Here is a 20,336-nt window from a genome sequence, read left to right on the forward strand (position 1 = left end):
TTTATTAAAAAAATAAAAATAAACGTAAGCTTTATGCTAAATAAACTCCAAAAAGAAACACCCACCTAATGTTTTTGGCTCCATCAGCTTCATATATTAGTTGTTATGCAGGTTTCGCTGTAATCCACTGCCATCTAGAGGACTTTTTCAACAAACGTAATACAGTTCTCACGAATTTAAAACTTGGTTGTTATTTTTATTTTTTTTATCAGTAATATATACATCAGTTTTCTGTTTACATTTTTAAGCAATTCCCAAGTACATGCCTTGATATAGTTGTTGAAGTTATTATATAACTGAGTTCTTCGTTTGAGAGGGTTCTTTAATTCACTATCTTCATTTGTGATATTGTGAACTGTGGCGTTTTAGTGTTTATTTGTCTGTATACTCACTCACTTTACCTTACGTTACCTCCAGCACATTTATCCAGTTTTATCTGCTCGTACAACTTTGCTGTGTACTATTTACACACTCAAGAGTAAATGCATGCGCTGATATTTATTTTTGCCGACAAATATACCAAGAGCCAATGGCGAGTTATCCACAAGCGACTCTCCACTGTCGCAAAACGACGCTCGGTGTCGTGCACCGCGCCGCCCGTGCGAAGATGGCGGCTGAGCTGCATCCGCGCAGCGGAAAACTGATCGGTTTGTCGAACTCCAACCGAACCGCTCAACGGAATCAGCCGGTACAGGAATTCAACCACGGCCTGGTCCTGAGTCGGGAGCCGCTGCGTGACCGCGATGTCTTTACTGTACGCATCGACAAGAAGGTAAACAATCATGTCCCACCAGAGAGAGAGAGAGAGAGAGAGAGAGAGAGAGACGAGAGAGATAGAGATAGAAATCGAGAAAAGGGTGGGAGTGTGTCAGACCGTCTGCAGTGGTTCACTGTCAGAGCTTATTCTTAGGTCATGTGTGGTGTTTAGGTGTGTGGATGTCTCAGGACGTACGTGTGCCGCGGCTTTTGTAGTCATCTGTCATGGTTTGTCAGTGCTGTTGATGTTTGGATGCTGGTCTGCTTGGTTATTCTTGGACTGTCAGATCCATCTAATCTGATCACAACAGTCTGCATACATATTTTAATGTTTTTAAATATTTTGTTTTGCGAAATACTACTATATATGTTAAATTAGAAGCCCACGTAAACATGTACACACACCGTGTTGTTGAGTTTTTAGCTGCTGGTTTTGATTCTTTACAGTGAATCGATTCTTTTGAATTCACTGATTAGTTCAGTGACCCTTGCTGCAGGTGATATCAAGTGACTGTCTTTTACGTGTGTAGTGAGTCATTAAATGATGAAGTCAGGTGATTCGTGATGACCAAAACAAGCATAGCATGGTCCGAGAGAATAACTGGGAAGGTTGTTTCCTGTGGCCGGAGGGAGGCCTGCTCGTTTGGGACTGGGAGAGAAGGGAACGACACAAATTTTGTCTTAGGCTTTGTGAATTGTAGGAGCGGGCCTGAAATTATCAGGTTTGCAAATTTATGAATAGAAGGATTGAATAAGCATCTAAGACATTTTCCCTACAAATCACTTTCCTCTCCTTTTTGACAGTTCACAAAATCAAAGACAACAGCCTTGATACAAAGTATTTATTACTTACATAACAACCGTGCCTTTCTTCAGCTTGTGCATGATCAACTGTTATTTCAATTCTCTTAACCACATGTTAAAAAAAAAAAAACCTTCTTCAAAATTAACATTTGAATTGTTTGTAATGTTGTACAATGAGAAGTCGTTGCCAATATGCAGATGCTCATTGTCATAACATACTGCTTGTAAGCCTCACATCAACCTTGAAGCCATTAAACAGTTTACTGTAATATCTTACAAGTAACTCATAATGAGAACATTTTAATATCTTTGATGTTCTCGGCTCTCAGATTCTATTCAGTCAGTTCTTTTCACTCATTTAACGGCCAATAGACCGTCAGCTGATTCATGTAAACATGCTTGACCTTTCTTACCTACAAATTCTTCTCTGTTAATGCATTTCAGTAGATAGCTGAGCAGCGTTTAGTTCATATCAGCAGTCTGTCCTGTTGTCTATGGATTTTTAATTAAGAGTGACCTTGATGTCTGCTCACGTACCATCTGGCTTTACAGCAGGGCATCTCTCACACTGCCGCTGCCACTTCTGTTTGCTTTATGCAGTGTATAAGCTGTGATTTTATTAGTGATTATATTAATGCCACGGGTAATTTAATGATTATTCAAGGGCATAAGAAGGCAACCAATTATCACTTCATCTGAGGTAAGATGCACCACTGGGAATGGCTTAGACCATCAAAGCAGGTTAATGTTGTTATATATTAAAACCTTGTTTTCTCAAAGTGTCTCAGTGCATGATAATTGAATTTACTGTGAACAGACAAGAGTATATTTCAGAAAGACTTCTGGGAAAAGAAGTTCTAATAAACAAAGCACAAACGCAATGAGTCTCACTTACTAAGAGTCTGAAAAAATTGCTGCTTCGATTGACTGGGAACTTTTCGCCCTCTGGATTAATGAACACTGTAAATTTGGACATTACAAACTGCTTTTCGCTTGCTGTATACTCCGGAAGTGTGCAATTTCGGATTCAGCTATATTTGTTAGGATGAAATTTTATACAGTGGATAAAAAAAAGGAAAGCTTGCATTATCTTTGAGCTGTGGAGATGAGGGGCCTGTAATCTGAGTCTGTCTTAAACTGCTTTTGAGGATGGCACACACACTTGGCATTGCTTGAGGATCTTGCTGCGCATGCTGTCATGCAAGAGTGTTTTTTAAAGAGTGTCATATGTTTGCTGAGAGTGAATGAAGTGAACATCATCACTTATGCAGAATACTCCGAAATTATTACAAATGAAACAAGGTTAAGATCAAATTCTTGTGCTTATGCACATGTTATGAAGTGTTGTAATTTTTTTAGTGAGACGTGCATACAAATGTGAAATAATCCATGCACTTACTAGTAATTGTGACCTAATAATCAAATGTTTATTCAAATCATGATAATGCCATAGTACTACGTTTATAATCTAATTTTGTATATTTTTGACATAATCTTGCATCCAGTCAGCTCCTACACAGCTCCTACACAAAATGTTTTCAGGAGAGAATAGGTTTTAGGAAGATTTGGTTAAATAAAACAGAGCCTAAACAATTTTATGATAGTCTGCAGCTGATGTTTAAAAGTAATGACTTTCAGTTTTTGAAGCTTGAGAAAGGAAGCACACAGCAAAACAATATAATTCCTATTGTTACCTGGTATTATTCTAGTTTGCTGTATTTTTTTCAGTCTTGCTGTTTCTTTACTTCTGGACAGAGGGGGAAAAGACAATGGACAGATTACTGGTCACTTATGTAACCAGATTAGAGAAATACCTTGATCACATTCAGTGCCGCCTGTCCTTCTCTTCAGCCTGCCTTAACCCAGATACACACTTCCTGCTGCACTGACAGCCTACACACCTCCACATAAAGACACCTGAGAAATCTAGAGGCTAGAGGCAGCATTTCAGTGTGAGAGATCGACATCTGTTTAACTGAATGTTCTGGGTCTAGCTCAATTAATGGCACCTGTGGCATGGTGTTAGTTCCCAATGAAAGACATTTCAATTCTCGAGGAAAGGACGTATGAATGGCTTGCACTTGAAATGGAAGTCTGTTGGACAAAACTATCTCCTCGAGTGAACATTAAAATATTGTTTTGAATGTATAGCAAGTAGCAAAAAGACTTTTCTGTGTTGACTCTGAAATGCTCATGTATGTTGAGAGTATTTAGAGCTAATCCACATGCAGGACGTTTATTGGTGGATGGATAACAAAGTTTGTCCAACTAGAACAGTCCCACAACTAAAAGGATGACTGCCACAGCTTTTATATCTCTTATAATAAATTTCTGAAGATAATTAATATGATTAATATATAATTGATGTTATTGTAATTATTATTCATTTATAATTTTCATGTTTTTGGTTAAAATGTCTTCTCTGTAGACTTCAATTGTGGATCCGCCCTCCTCTTCGGTAATAGTCATTGAACCTGGAAATACATACACACTTCCACTCAGATATATTTGAAAGAAATATCTTTAAATGTTCACAAAGGCTGCATTTATTGGATTAAAAATACAGTAATATTGTACAATTTTACTACAGTAAAAAGTGCAATTTATTCCGGTGATGCCAAAGCTGAATTTTAAGCAGCCATTACTCCAGTCTTCAGTGTCACATAGTCCTTCAGAAATCATTCTAATAATCTTTTGTATTATTATATATGTATTTAATGTATCCATGCTAAATATAAGTAAACATTACCAAAAAAAAAGTGCTAAACCCAAACTTTGAGTGTATATATTATATATATATATATATATATATATATATATATATATATATATATATATATATATATATATTATACATTATACATTATACATTAAAGGTAATAGGCCTGATACTTATTATTAGTTACCTTGAAAATTATTTTTATTAGACACAGAAAAAGTTATTGAGAGAGAGCATAATATGTTGCAGGCCTGGTTTGAACTTGTGGCATTCATTTGAGCACCAAGGTTCTGAGACTTTTGAGATCATTTATAAAGAGTCATAAAGGGATTGACTAACTGACTAACATTTCTATTGCCAGGTGAACTCGTGGAGCGGTTCTATAGAGATCGGAGTGACTGCGCTGGACCCAGCCGCTCTGGAATTTCCCAGCAGTGCCACAGGCCTGAAGGGAGGCTCGTGGATCGTGTCCGGCTGCTCCGTGCTAAAGGACGGCCGCTCAGTCCTGGAGGAGTACGGTCGCGACTTGGACCAGCTAGGGGAAGGGGACCGTGTGGGGATCCAGCGGAATGGGAAAGGAGAGCTGCATCTGTGGGTGAACGGACAGGACTGTGGCACGGCGGCAAGTGGACTTCCTTCCCGTTTATGGGCCGTGGTGGACCTCTATGGGAAGTGTACACAAGTGACTGTGGTAGGCTGTGAACCCCCACCTGAAATGGATGGGGAAGAGGATGAAGAGGTAGAGGATGAGATTGTGTCGACGCAAGCAGTGTCCATAATAGCAGATGCTTGCTGTAGCCATGATGACAGGGCTGGAGCTATCATGCTGTCTGCAGCTGGTGCTACAGCGACCATGATGAACGGATCAGCAGAGGAAGGTAAAACTAGACCACATAGTGTAGAGAGAGGGAAAGCATGTAGTAGTTGGGTCAATAACACGATGATCATATCTATAATTACTTGAAAAGAAGACCTTATTAAGTAGTGGTATAATTTTCCATTATTATTTCTTATATTAATAAATCGCTTATTGATATTTGAAAAAAACATTTGTTGTCAAAAGTCATGCGGTGCTTTGAAACTAATTAATGATATTCATTCATTGTGACCTTGGACCAGAAAACCAGTCATATTTATGGTAAGAAAGGTACAAAATATCTTCATGGAACATGATCGTTACTTTATATACTAATGATTTTTAGCATAAAAGAAAAAAAATGGGATAATTTTACATACAATGTATTGTTAATATATTTCAACAAATGTACCTGTGCTACTTATGATTGGTTTTGTGGTTCAGGGTCACAATTAATAATTTGTGACCTTTTTTTAAAAAAATATATAAAAATCTCTCTTTTTTTATATTTAAAAATGTGGTGTAAAGGTGTAAAGAAAATTTTATTACAGTTTACTTGATGCTTATACCACATGATATTTTTATCATTCATTCGATTGAAGATTTCTCATACAAACAAATTTTGTTTGGTTGTACTTTTTAACTAGATTTTTAACATATTTTTTTCTCTACTTTATCATGGACAGTCTTAATATATCTTTGGCACAATTGTATTGAACAAATGTTTTCTGTTTTGATTTCTCATTAGGGCCTGAAGTGTCAAGTGCGCACAGTCGGCCCGACAAATTCCCAAACAACTTTGAGCCTGATAGTGGTACGTCACTTTTAAAACCAGCCTGGGTTATTTGTTATTGTAAATCTGGAATTACATTGTTGTTTTCTTTATCTTTTACCCCTCACAGTTTTGACTGAGCATCATTTATTTGATGTGTTCAACAATGCCATCGTCTCTCTGTATCGTTCTGAGGATGAGGGTGGAGAGGACTTGGGGGTGGGAGGCTCTGACTCCTCGAGGGGCGGCACAGGAAGTAGCGGTGTAGGCCGAGGAACAGGAAGTGACAGTGGCATTGGTGGCGGAGGGACAGGTGGAGGCAGTAGCAGCAATAGCAGCCCAGCGGGGAACTCTGGTGGGGTGGCGGGACTGGGGGTGGCCGCTGGCGGCATGACAACCAATGACGCGCTGCTGTTCCATGAGAAGTGTGGCACGCTCATCAAACTAAGCAACAACAATAAGACCGCAGAAAGGAGGAGACCGCTGGATGAGTTCAATAACGGAGTCGTCATGACCAATCGACCGCTTAGAAACAACGAAATGTTTGAGGTATATAGCTTGAGTTTGTTTTTCTTTTTTTTAATGAATATTCTTATTTAGTTGGTATACATTGATGAAAATAAAGACATTTATTATCTCACAAAATATTTCTGATTCAAATAAATTCTGTTCTTTGTAGCTTTATATTCCTCAAATAATATATTTTTATTTTGATATATATTTGTATTTATTTATTTATTTATTTATTTTTTTTTTTTTTTACAGTGATAGTAAAAAAAAATGATTCTTAAGTGCCAAATCAGCATATTAGAAAAATATTACATTTGTTATTACCTTAATAAATTACATTTTTATTTATGTTAATATTAATAGAAAACTGCTTTTTTAAAGCTGCTATAATATTTCACTAAGTTGTATATTTTAATCAAATAAATGCAGCCATGGTGAGCATTAGAGACTTCTTTCAAACACATATACATAATAAAATTCTTAATTTAGTTTTAATTAATTAATTTTGCTTTTAAATTGCCTGAAGAGATTTGCTAATTAAAATAACATTGAGCAAAATTTTATTCATATAATTATTCTTTTAATTGCAATTTTCTGCCAACATTTATTTTTATTTTTATTATTAGTATTTCTATAATTATAATACAACTAATTTATAATACTATGATGCTCAGAATAATTATACAACATATATACAAAACGAATGTAAAAATATAGTAAAAGTAAAATTTTTGGTTACATTACTGCACTTGTCTGATTCAGATTCGCATTGACAAACTCGTGGATAAATGGTCTGGTTCCATTGAGATTGGAGTGACGACCCACAACCCAAATAATCTTGACTACCCTGCAACAATGACCAATTTACGTTCAGGTAGCCTCTTTAGTATTCTCTCACATAATCAAATAGATCCTCATTTCTCACAGAATCATTACAATAAACATAGCGAGCACATGTGTATCTAAATCGTAATGTTCATTACATTCTTCTTGTTTTTAAGGCACAATCATGATGAGTGGCTGTGGGATTTTAACCAATGGGAAGGGCACTCGTCGGGAATATTGTGAATTCAGCCTGGATGAACTCCAGGTAAGTTGAGTCTTATTATTATCTCATGTAGTCTAATACTCAAGGTGATTCCCTTTGTTTATTTATACACAACATGCCCATAAAACCTTTTTTATGCTTTTGTTATTTATAGGAGGGGGATCACATAGGGCTGATGAGGAAAGCCAGTGGAGCTCTGCACTTCTACATTAACGGCATTGATCAGGGTGAGAGTAATTTCAGATCTCAGCGATAAGAACTTCACACACCGTTCAGATTGTTCTAAAATACTTTTCCGAAATGATGTCATAGGGGTTGCAGCCAGTCAGACCCCTGGCGTAGTGTATGGAGTGGTGGATCTCTATGGCATGGCAGTAAAGGTCACCATCGTCCACAACCATAACCACAGTGACCGTTTACGCCGCAACAATGCAATCATGAGGGCGCTGTCACCTGACGTGGGCCGGCCTCGGCCTGCTCTCTCATTGACCCCTGAGCCTGATGTCCCAGACCGCTTGCTATTCCATCTAAACTGTGGACAGAAGGCTGCAATCATCAGCGACGGCCGCACCGCGTTACGGCCTCAGTGAGTTAATTCAATCCAAAAATCTACTTACTGCATTAATAGGGCTACTGCATCATGGGGCAGTTCAATGAAATCTTATTCTTTTGCACAGTGCAACGGATGACTTCAACCATGGTGTTGTGCTTAGCAATCGTCCGCTGCACTCCAATGAGGTTTTCCAGGTGCGCATCGACAAAATGGTGGACAAATGGGCGGGCTCTATAGAGATTGGCGTGACGACTCATAACCCCGCCTATCTTCAGCTACCGTCAACCATGACCAACCTGCGCTCAGGTAAAATGCTGCCAGACAGTTACAGCCACAGGTCACAACTGAAAGCTTAGCTGATTGATTAAAGTGTCCATGAGTCAAGGCCATGTTACCTGTAGCATCCAAATTAAAATGCATGAGTGTTGGTAGATAGCTAATCTAATGCACTGATATTTACACAGGTACCTGGATGATGACAGGAAATGGAGTCATGCACAACGGAACTACAATTCTTGATGAATACGGGCACAACTTGGACCGTCTAAAAGTGGGTTTTGCTGGCTGTCTTAAATATTCTGTCAATTTTCAAGGGTCAATCCAAATCTGTATTTTAAACCGAAAAGGAGAATTTTGGAAAAACCTTCACACAGCTTTTATACATCCAACATATCCATAGTGACTACTAGTGATGCGCTGAAATTTTGGCAACTGAAGACATTTGGCTGAAACAGAAGAAAGTTACAAACAGTTGTGTCTTAGTCAGAGTGTATTTTAGATACACAACATGGATAAGCGACAGCTAGAACACACTGTAATCAAAAATGAATTTAGATTAGCAAAATGTCACATTTGTACAGTTAAAATATCGCAACACCCTACATGGCATACAAAAGTCAGTTTTGTTGTTTCAATAAAGAATATTGAACCCCAAACCACCCCTCCCCCAAGAAAAATAAATAAATAAACTTTAGCAATGTTGGTTAAATGTGGTTTGTCATTCCAACCCATAAGTCCTTCGCTCATCTTCACAAAACAAATTAAGATATTGTTCATGAAATCCAAGCTTTCTGATCCTCCATAGACAGCAATGCTATTACCACATTCAATGCCCAGAAAGGTAGCAAAGACATCGTAAGGGATATCAAAATAGCCCATATGACATCAGTGGTTCAAACTTAATTTTATGATGCAACGAGAATACTTTTTGTGCGCAAGTAAAACAAAAATAACAACTTTTATTCAACAGTTTCATCTTTTCCGTGTCAGATTTGATGCACATTTAAGACAGTACCACAAAGCATTCGTATACATGGGCAGCAATGGCCTAATGGTTAGAGAGCCGGACTAGTTACCAGAAGGTTGCCGGTTCGAGTCTCGGTGCTGGCAGGAGTTGTAGGTGGGAGGGAGTGAATGAACAGCACTCTCTTCCACCTTCAATACCCATGGCTGAAGTGCAGGAACTGTAGCTGCCCACTGCTCCGGGTGTGTGTATTCTGAGTATGGGCTACCAAACTTGGCAAATGTCACGACTTTCACTTTCACATTTTGCTAGTAAACAAGGTGCAGTGAATGCATGTTCTACATCAGAACGTAGTGGGTTGTGGTATCCTGGTTTAGCTGGTAGCATGATGTTCATGTGCCTCATGTGAATGTTTACAGGCTGGAGATACAGTGGGAGTTGTCCGAAAGGAGGATGGAAGTTTACATTTCTTTGTGAATGGAGTGCCTCAAGGCCCTGCGGCCTGGAATGTTCCACCCAGTGTGTATGCAGTGGTGGACCTGTATGGACAGGCTGCCCAGGCCACCATCATGGATGATATGGGTAAGAGCAATAAGGAGAGAGTAAAAATGGGTGGATAGTTGGTACACACCCTGAAGTACTTAGGAGACTTTTAAAAATCTCTTTCTCTCTGTTATAGCTGACCTCCCTCCCTTGCCTGATGACAGCTCTGAGGGCCCTACTGCCATGTCTCCTGGTAGCCCATGTTCAGTTTCTGGAACTACAGCTGCCAATGACTTGCGCTTTCATCAGCTGCACGGCACAAACGCAGTCATCACCAACGGTGGCCGAACGGCCCTCAGGCAGAACTGCCGCAGCGAGTTTAACGACGCCATTGTTATTTCAAACAGGTTTCTTTTGTTTTGACATGAACTCTTAAGTGCTTAGATCATGCTGGTTGATCTGCATGGATCAGTCATCGATTAAATTAATATTTTATGCTTGTGTGTCCCACTGAAAAGGTGCCTTCGGGATGGAGAGCTCTTTGAAATTGTAATTCAGAAAATGGTGGATCGCTGGTCAGGCTCAATAGAAGCAGGTCAGCTTATATAAAACACCAATTCAATAAACAAATACCACTGATTTCTTAAAGAAATATCCCTGATTCACTAAAGAAATACCACTGAATTATTAAAGAAATACCTATGACTCACTTAAGAAATACCACTGATTTTTTAAAGGGTTAGTTCATCCAAAAATGATAATTAGCCTCTTTTACTCACCCTCAAAGCATCCTAGGTGTACGTGACTTTCTTCTTTCAGACGAATCCAATCGGAGTTATATAAAAAATTGTCCTGGCTCCTTCAAGCCTTTCAATGGATGTTGGTTGTCAACAGTCCAAAAGACGTTAAATAAAGTGTTTGCATCCGTAATAAAACGTCCCTCACACTGCTCCAGGGGCTGAATAAAGGCCTCTTGTAGCGAATCCATGTGTTTTAGTAAGATAAATATCCATATTTATTATGCGGAAGCTGTTCTGGCGGATGACATAAGACGTTGACATCACGTGATTAGTGATGACAAAACAAAACAAAATGCCATTTACGAATGAGAAGCACAAAGCAAGGATTTGTAAAGAAATATGTCGGAGAATTTGGAAATAAGCCAAAGGGAGACTGGTTTTCTTTTGCACCGTCATTTCTCAGAGGCATGTGCACGGCGCATATGTCCTACGTCGTCCGCCTGCACTTCTGAGTGTTTATTACATTTGAAATATGGATATTTATCTTACAAAAATGCATGGATCTGCTACAGGAGGCCTTTATTCAGCCCCTGGAGCAGTGTGAGGGACTTTTTATTACAGATGCACGCACTTTATTTAACGTCTTTTGGGCTGTTGACAACCAACACCGGCTTACCCCCATTGAAAGGCTTGGAAGAGGACAGTTTATATATAATATAACTCCGATTGGATTCGTCTGAAAGAAGAAAGTCACATACACCTAGGATGCTTTAAGGTTGAGTAAAACTGGCTAACTTAAATTTTTGGGTGAACTAACCCTTTAAAACAAACCTCTGATTCACTAAAGAAACACCTGTGATTCACTGAAGAAATACCTCATACTAACAAACGAAATGGCAGTAATTAACTAAATAACACTTTGTTAAAGAAATGCCAGTGATTGACCAGAGAAATAACACTAATTTACTAAAGAAATACCAGATTTACTTAAGAAACACCACAGAGTCAGTAATGAAATACCGCTAATTCACTAAAGAAATTGCCTTGATACACTCAAGAAATACCACTGATTTGCCAAAAAAATGCATCGCTTTGATTTTTCTAAAAATTATTGGTTCATAAGAGACGTGTTTCCAAGAATTTCACAATAGCTGTTGGTGCTGTAGTGCAGGAAACCTGGTAGAAAAATACTGGCTCCAGAAATATTAAAGGAACCGAATATTATTATTTCCAATAATCACTTGGTTCTCTGTATGTGTTTTTTAATGGAGCCTGAATAAGAACCAGATTTTGGTTTGTGTTTCCACAGGCGTAACCGCAATCCGACCAGAAGAACTGGAGTTCCCTAATACAATGACTGACATTGACTATGACACCTGGATGTTGAGGTGAACTGTGGGTTAATGGATTAAAACGGCTTTCTTTGCCAGACCTGATACCTTACATATCTCTTTGCTCTTCTTCTTCTGTAGTGGCACAGCGATCATGCAGGATGGGAATACCATGAGGAATAACTACGGCTGTGACTTGGACTCTCTGACCACAGGCTCCAGGATTGGGATGATGCGTACAGCTACTGGAGACCTGCATTACTTCATCAACGGCGTTGACCAAGGTGTCGCTTGTACCGGGCTGCCACCAGGTCATTTTCAAGAAAACTATTTCACATTAAGCAACACTGATATTTCAGAACCTTGTAATGTCTAACGTCCTCCTCCTTTCTTTCTGTTCTTCTGTCTTTTTTTAGAAGTATATGCTGTGATCGATCTTTATGGTCAGTGTGTGCAAGTGTCCATTACAAGTTCATCGGGGCCACTGGATAACAGTCTGTGTACCAGTAACATCACAGAGAAGAGCTTCCCCATACACTCTCCGGGTATTATAATTATTGTTTGCATTTGAGGCAGTATTCACTTATTAAGATTGATGATTTTAACATACATGTCAACAATAGGATCATATGTTTTGTTCAAAATCGGTGTCTTTGTCACTTTCTAGTGGCAGGGGTTGCCCATCGCCTGCACAGCAAACATGGTAAGAATGTGGTGTTATTAGGAGACTGTTGTCAAGCGCTGAGGGTCGATGGATATGCCCATGGAATTGTGTTTAGCGCGAAGGAGCTCAAGACAGATGAGGTGTTTGAGGTGAGTTATGGGTTTTAATTTACAATTGAAGTAAAAAAAAAAAAAAATAAATTACAAATGTGGTTGCACTTTACAAGTAATGTCCCATTAGTTTAGTTGTTGTAAAGTGTTACCAGAAATGTTAGTGCCCTATTCACAAACGGTCCTACTGTTACTCCTTTTAGGTGAAAATTAACAAGGTCGATGACATATGGTCCGGTTCCCTTCATGTGGGTTTGACCACCCTGCAGCCCCCTGACCTACCATCCTGCCCTCTCAGTGGCCTCTCTCCTTCGCTTACTCAGCTCAGGTCAAAGGTCACCTGGGTCCTCGCCGGCTCCGAGGTCAGGCGGAACGGAGTGCTACAGAGACAGAACTATGGCTGCTCTCTGGATCGGCTCACGGTAAGAGATCACTGGTGCATTCATACCAATGATGAGAACTTAATTAAACCTTTCTATTTCAAAACATTTTAAAATGTATTATACTCCTGTGATGGCAAAGTAAGAAACCACATGAGTACGAGTAAATGATTACAACATTTCCATTTTTTGGTGAACTATTCCTTTAAGGTTCCAATATACTTTGAAATCAAACAGCCATGACACTGACATGGAAATCTTCTACAGTTCATTTCCTCTTTTCGGTCTGTTGAGCCAGACTCAAGTGGTGTATATAAAGCGAGAAGTGAGTATATCACGTCCTCAACACCTCCGTTCTACTATAGGTGGGAAATCGCGTTGGGGTGAAGAGATGCAGTGACGACACCATGCACATCCTCATTGACGGAGAAGACATGGGACCAGCAGCCACTGCAGTGGCGAAAGTACGAGTATGCTGCTATATCTGTTAATACGTCTTCATTTTTCAGTTGTACATTCAGCTCATCACCTTTCGTTTCAGAACGTGTATGCTGTCTTGGACCTGTACGGAAAAGTGACGGCCGTGTCCATCGTCAGCTCCACGCTAGTTGAGGATTCTGAAAGTGTGAAAGCCCCTTCGCTCTCGCCCGACAGCTGCAGCGAGGGAGAGGAGGATAGCACTCCTGTCCGAGAGGTGTGTCATCTCAGAGGACCGTGTTTTGAAGCTTGATCAGCTGTATTTTAATGTCAAGCTTTACTGGTATTTGTTCGTTTCTCAACTTTCAGAGTGAGAATGAGCCTGCTCTGGTGCCCACGGTCATGACTTTTTTGGAGAATCATGGAAAAAATATCCAGCTGTCCAATCAGAACCTGACCGCAGCTCGGGTGTCCAGCTACAACCAGGGTCTTTTAGTCACAGCTCAAGCTTTGCCGCGCCAGCAGCTATTCCAGGTGTGTGTTTGTGTGTGAGTGTATTTGGAAGTGTGGGACACAGTATGCGTGATGCTGATAGCAGTTCTTTCCCAGTTTCAGATAGACCGTCTGAATCCATCATGGACGTCCTCCCTGTCGCTGGGTTTGATTGGTCATTCACCAGACCGCCTCAACTTCCCTTCCACAGCTTGCTGCCTTAAACGCTCAGTCTGGCTTCTGCAACGAGACTCTGTTTTTCACAACTCGTTGAAGGTGATGTCACTTCCGTTGTTTGGTTCTTTCATCCATCTTTCTCTTATCTTCACATCCTTGTTTTGTTTTCTTTTCTTATTCATTGCTTTTGGGTTTGTTTGTCATTTGTTTTGAACTTTTCTTTCCATCTTTTCTGATTTTTAAAATCTTTTTTTTACAGTTTTAGTATCAGTTCCTGACTTCATTCTCTCTCATTTCCTTAGATTTGTGAGAACTACGGTCCAAACCTGGACACCTGTCCTGAAGGGACCATTTTGGGCCTGTTGGTGGACAGCAGTGGTTGCCTCCATCTGTTTGTTAATGGCATGGATCAGGGCATAGCAGCCCAGGATATCCCAAGCCCCTGTTACCCCCTTATTGACCTTTATGGCCAGTGTGAACAGGTCAGTTCTTATTAATGTATAATGAGTGCACCACAAAAAAGAGAGAGTTAGGTAACACTTTAGTATATGGACCAATGTTTACTATTAACTAGTTGCTTATTAGCATGCCTATTATTAACATTTTATTATATTATTATATAATGTTATCATATGTTTATTAGTACTTTTAAAGCACATATTCTATAATTCTACCCAATACTGAAACTTAACAACTACCTGATTAACTATTAATAAGCAGCAAATTAGGAGTTTAAGTCATAGTTAATGGTTTGTTAATGGTGAGAATTGGACCTTGAAATAAAATGTGACTGAGAGGAATCGTGTGAAAGAAAGTAAGGGCTACGTCCATGCGAAATCAGAGCTTTGCCTATTCAATCTTTTTTTTTTTTTTTTTCTTCGTCTGAAGAAATGTCTGCATCCACACGAAACCACAAAACAGACACAAAACGATGTAGTATACATGCCAGACCAGCATGTGGCGCTGTAATTCTGCCACAGAGATACAATAAATCGGTGAAGAAGACTTGGACTATGCACATAAACCTTGCGCGTGGTATACAAACCAACATGGAACAATGCGTTTATTAATCTGTGTTAATGTTAGTTAATAAAAATACAATCTTTCAGTGTTTGTTCATGTTTTTGTTGCTGTTACGTGACGTAGTGGTGTCTGACTAGGGCCGAGATGTGGGTTGATGACATCATAGTTTCAGAAAATCTACGGATTTGCTGTCCACAAGAAAATGCAAGGTGTTTTTTTTTTTTTTGATTTATCCACTCTGGAACCCCGTTTCAAAAAATATCTGTTTCACTCTCCCAAAATGCCGGATTTGTTTTGATGAAACGCCTATACGATACAACATTTATGCGTATAGAGCTGGACCAACCTAAATTTGAGAAAATAGCCATTTTCATTAAATATTGTGCTAATATATGTTATGTTTTTACTTAACATGCCAACATTTTTACAGGCCCCATTATACACAAATTAGGAATTTTAGGCATTCTTTTTATAACAAACATCTTTTTTTGCTTGACGGAAAATATTTATATTTTTAATTACCATATTTTCCGGACTATAAGTTGCACTTTTTTTCATAGTTTGGCTGGTCCTGCGACTTATAGTCAGGTGCGACTTATTTATCAAAATTAATTTGACATGAACCGAGAGAAATGAACCAAGAGAAATGAAACAATAGAAAACATAACGGTAATGTTTTCTCTTGGTTCTTGGTTCTAAATAAATACGACTTATATATGTTTTTTTCCTCATCATGACGTATTTTTGGACTGATGCGACTTATACTCAGGTGCGACTTATAGTCTGAAAAATACGGTACCTTTTAATTACTATTAAATAATGTATAAATCATTATCTTTATTTGCCTTGCCAACATTTTCACAGAATCTACCACAAAAATGTGTAATTAGAATTTTAGTGTTTTGACGGTGTCACAAAACATTTGTTATTTATTTATATTTATATGAAATATTTCATTAAATATTTTTTGCTGTTATTATTTATATAATATTCAATATCGTTGTTTACCCTGCCCATCCATAGAATAAATAAATAAAAATATTTTACCAATATCTTTAAGGCCTTATGTTAATATATTGATGAAAATAATTGTTTTTTTTTTCAAACAAGAAAAAAAAATCATAACTTCTTTATATGAAACCTTTGTTTGGATGCACAAAAAATGCTTGTCTCTTGTTGATGTTGTATTTTTAGGTCACTATAGTGACAAATCATGTGTCTGTGGTTGGCGGGGAGAGAGGAGACATGCCTTGTCAAGGGGACATGGAGAAGGCTGACATGGTGGATGGTGCGTGAGATTTTGACTCCATGTCTTACACACTGTAGTGTGACTCTGCTTTAAACACGTGTGCTGTGTGTGACAGGTATAAAGGAGAGTGTCTGCTGGACACCTCCTCCAGAGGTCAACCCCAATAAGACGTGCGAGTACCAGGCGCTTTGTTCCCGATTCAAAGAACTGCTCACACTGCCTGGTACAACTGCATTACACCGCACACACATAATCATAATCCTTTGTGGCCACAGATTCAGTGTGGATTAGTTTTTGAAGCACATTTCTGATTATGGCAGTATATTAACTGAACATTTTGCTTTCTTCATCTTTCAGATGGTTATTTTAATGAGGATGCTAAGTACAACCTGTGTTACTGTGAGTCCTGTCACAAGCTAAGGGGTGATGAGGCCTATTACAAGCGAGGGGAGCCTCCCAGAGACTACGCTCTGCCATTCGGCTGGTGCCGATTCGCACTCCAGTCAGTTATTATTCATTGAACTCAGTAATTACACTCTGAAAAAAATATTAATTAGTATTGGCAGTATTAATTACTTAAAAAGAGCTCTTGTCTGTATTTTAATAGAATCAAGACCCACTGTGAAGTCTCCAATGCCTTCAAGAAATGGCATATTGCGTACCATGGCACTAGTGTCGGCTCACTTAGACGCATTCTGGACCACAACCAACTCTTGTCAGGTTGGTAACCACTAAGAATTTTTTTTTTTTAAATCATTTAAAATAATTCTAAATTTAGTCCTTTGGAAATTTGAAATGAAAATACACTACCGTTCAAATATGTTTTTTTTTTTTTTTTTCGGTAAATGAATTGATTGGTAAATACATTATTTAAAATAGAACTGTTTTTGTAACAAATGCTGAAAACCGAATAATAATAAAAATCAATCGTTTCCACAAAAATATTATGTTTCTTCAGTGATTATATGTTTCTTGAGCACCAAATCAGTAAATTAGAAGGATTTCTGAAGGATCGTGTGACACTGAAAACTGGAGGAAAGACTGCTATAATTTTTCACAGAAATAATTGACGTTTTTTTTATATATTAACATAAAAAAATTGAATATGTTATTGCAGTTTGTACAGTATTTTGGATTAAATAAATGCAGATTGCAATTTTTTTTTACATATTTTTATAATATATTTTTTATAGTAAGCAAAGAAATAATTTGATAATTTATTAAATATTAAAATGAATGTTATAGATTTTTTTTTTTATATTGTAATATTTATGCATTTGTATTGTATTATTTTACTTGATAAAACTGTAGAAAAAATATATAATTATGTCTGATCAGTGCATTAAATATCATTATTTGCTATAGTGTCTGCTTTCAAAAACAGCAGGTTTGAATTTTCTGTTTGTTTACTTTTGGCAAAAAAACTAACCAAAAAAAACAAACCAGCTAATGATCTGATAATGAAATGCATGATTGTGTGAATTAGATTAGATGTGCACACCTGAGCTCATCTGTTTTCCCATGAGCAGAATCGTCCTCCATTTTCTCCTTGTCCCCGGTGAAGACAGAGGGTCACGGCAGCTACGGGGAGCCCGAGGAGAACAGCGCCCCAGAGCGAGAGATCCCCCGTGTCCAGCTTTCTCCAACCATGCGCTACTCTGGCCTGGAGGTCTTTGCCCCCAAAGTGCAGTAAGTCAACAGCAGTGCTTCTAGAGAAAAACACCAGAGAGATTGCCTAGAAAATGAATTTGAAAACAATGACAGTTACGCTTCTCTGCGCAGATTCCGAGACCCACGGTCCCTCCGCTGTCACCAGGCCCAGGTGGGCTTCCAGGTGTGTGTGCGGCCAGGCTCCTACAAAGTGGGCCCGACTTCGCTGGGAATCAGCGAGCCTCTTGATCCTCGATTCAGCAATGCAGAAATCGAATGGATCACCAAGGAAAAGGGAGGCACGCTTCTGTACGGCCTGCTCATACGGGTGGAGTAAAAACAGACTCGAGCGAGGATACGGGCATCATCCTCCTCGCTATAAACCAAATTTCAGCGCAGCCCCCCTCAGGCATTGTTTCGCTGCCCAAACTCATTCATCTCTGCATGTTTCAGACATACTTTTGAGTTTGTTCTGTTTTGAAGGAGGGTGATGATGATGATCCCCAGAGACAGAGACACTGCCTGCACTTTATGTTTCGGACACTGGTGGGCGATTTTTACTCTTTCTCATTAAACTCACTAACTCGGCTATTGTTTTTGCGGCCTCTTCATACATCTAAAGCTATGTATCACCCTGTCCGTTTTCGCTTTGAGAGTCTGCTGTCATCACAGAAATAAAACTGGACTGAAGCGACACAGAAGCACCAAGTCACAGCACAACCCTGGATTTATACTCATGTTTTTCTTAAGACTCGCAACGGACAATAACCAAGACCTGTTTCAGCGACAGTCAACAAGATAAAGGATGCAGCAAAATCACCTAATCAGGAAGAAACTGTTATTCCATCGCTCTATATTTGGTTCTTATAGCTGTGTATTTATTCACACATTATAGCAAACAGTGTTTAGTCAAACGCAAAGTGGATAAATGGCTACATAAATACAGGAAGGCAAGAAATGTATGGAAGTTTTTTTTTTATCTTGTGAATACTTGTATAACTGTAACCGTCTATGGAGTGGAACTCACATCTCTTCCACTAAAATCGCTTCATGTGACCCAAATTGTGACAAACATACATCGTCTAACTGGAAGGTTGCATACAAACAGAATTTCGCCCCCACAAAGCACTCTAAAATATCTGAAGAAGAGAGTTTTAAGAAGCTATATGTGTATTTGTGTCCGTTTCGGCCGAATGTGCGTCTCGGTAGTCTTTGCGTCATTCGCTGCCCATTATTTAAGGTCTGTAAACCTATGGAAGTTCTTGTCACCTGTTTTCAATGCTTTAGATGTTGTTTACACATGGGTTATGTTCGAGTTTGTCCTCCGTGTGCTGTCGAGCCCGTTTGTTTACTCCTAAAACTTCAGTGTAAGAACCAGGATGTAAGTGTTTCTCAAACTAATGGTAGAAAGGTACGAAAACTGAATGGAAAGGTCTGTTTGTGCTCTGCGTTCAACATCCTTTTCAACAAGAAGGACTCTTTATTCAGCTGTCAGGTAGATGTGCATAGACTCATGAGGAATTGTGGGATTTAAAGTCATCTGCTGGTATACCTGACCCCAGAATTGGTGTTTACACTGGGAATATGATTTGTTTTTAATAGATTGTTTACTTCATTCTAGGTATATAGCCTTTTTTTGTATTCTCTTATGACTAAGATTGCACAAATATAAGCCCTTGCTGGAAAAACTATGACGACAAAAAAAAATCAACTCTCTTTTGATTGTATCTAGACTTACAGTACCCTCTGTGAAGGCATATCTCTATCCAGTTTTATTTTGTTGCCAATATGACATACTTGAGTGTACATCTTGCATTAGCAATCCCGCTTTATTGCCAAGGGGCGATGTCTGGATGAATGCTCGCTGTGTAAATCGGAAAATGTGAAAACACAGGGTTTGTATCGGCCCATTGCTGCTTTTCAGTTTGTTATTATTTGTTTACGTCCGTGTTATCTTCATGTCTTTGCGTTGTGTTGTACAGCCTGTTACATAACACTAACATTACCTTCCTGGTTTGTAAGAAAATAAAAATGCAAAAAAGAGACAGTTATGCACAACATGGAAATCGTGTTCTGTCTTCCATTCATTAAATACATTTTATGACAATTAAAAATCTCTCACAAACACACACACACAGATAGATAGACAAATAAAGTTAAACCTCAGTAATTGATTAGTTTGTTTTTGGACCACAGTTTTTATATTCTAGTTTATATACATACGTTTCTTATGCTCGCCATGGCTGCATTTATTTGAACAAAGATACAGTAGAAATAGTAATATTGTAAAATATTATTGCGGTTTTCTGTTGCAATGTATTTTAAAATATAGATAATTTAATATAGCGATAAAAACGCT

The 20,336-nt window shown here is 38.6% G+C and overlaps 1 protein-coding gene across 1 annotated transcript; it reads left to right on the forward strand.

The window, feature by feature from the left end:
* The first annotated feature begins 514 nt into the window (after positions 1 to 514).
* Positions 515 to 20,043, forward strand: LOC127969246 (neuralized-like protein 4). The gene is made up of 29 exons (XM_052571087.1): positions 515 to 772; positions 4,641 to 5,157; positions 5,884 to 5,949; positions 6,038 to 6,456; positions 7,180 to 7,291; positions 7,419 to 7,507; positions 7,620 to 7,692; positions 7,778 to 8,051; positions 8,143 to 8,324; positions 8,483 to 8,568; positions 9,681 to 9,843; positions 9,941 to 10,151; positions 10,263 to 10,339; positions 11,794 to 11,872; positions 11,957 to 12,126; positions 12,232 to 12,360; positions 12,483 to 12,628; positions 12,793 to 13,011; positions 13,335 to 13,433; positions 13,511 to 13,663; positions 13,756 to 13,920; positions 13,996 to 14,154; positions 14,358 to 14,537; positions 16,273 to 16,366; positions 16,443 to 16,550; positions 16,685 to 16,829; positions 16,935 to 17,047; positions 17,857 to 18,016; positions 18,110 to 20,043. Exons 1-29 carry the CDS (start codon positions 530 to 532, stop codon positions 18,312 to 18,314), a joined length of 4,836 nt encoding a protein of 1,611 aa, XP_052427047.1. The 5' UTR covers positions 515 to 529; the 3' UTR covers positions 18,315 to 20,043.
* The last annotated feature ends 293 nt before the right edge of the window (positions 20,044 to 20,336 follow it).

Source organism: Carassius gibelio, chromosome B12 (assembly GCF_023724105.1).
Source record: "Carassius gibelio isolate Cgi1373 ecotype wild population from Czech Republic chromosome B12, carGib1.2-hapl.c, whole genome shotgun sequence".
NCBI lineage: Eukaryota > Metazoa > Chordata > Actinopteri > Cypriniformes > Cyprinidae > Carassius > Carassius gibelio.

What these genes read in the sequence shown, in the direction of transcription:
- LOC127969246 (XM_052571087.1), top strand. Translation starts at nt 530, where the DNA reads ATGGCGAGTTATCCACAAGCGACTCTCCACTGTCGCAAAACGACGCTC. An exon ending in TATGACACCTGGATGTTGAG is followed by an intron (nt 11,873 to 11,956) that starts GTGAACTGTGGG and finishes CTTCTTCTGTAG; the next exon opens with TGGCACAGCGATCATGCAGG. An exon ending in ATAGCACTCCTGTCCGAGAG is followed by an intron (nt 13,664 to 13,755) that starts GTGTGTCATCTC and finishes CTCAACTTTCAG; the next exon opens with AGTGAGAATGAGCCTGCTCT.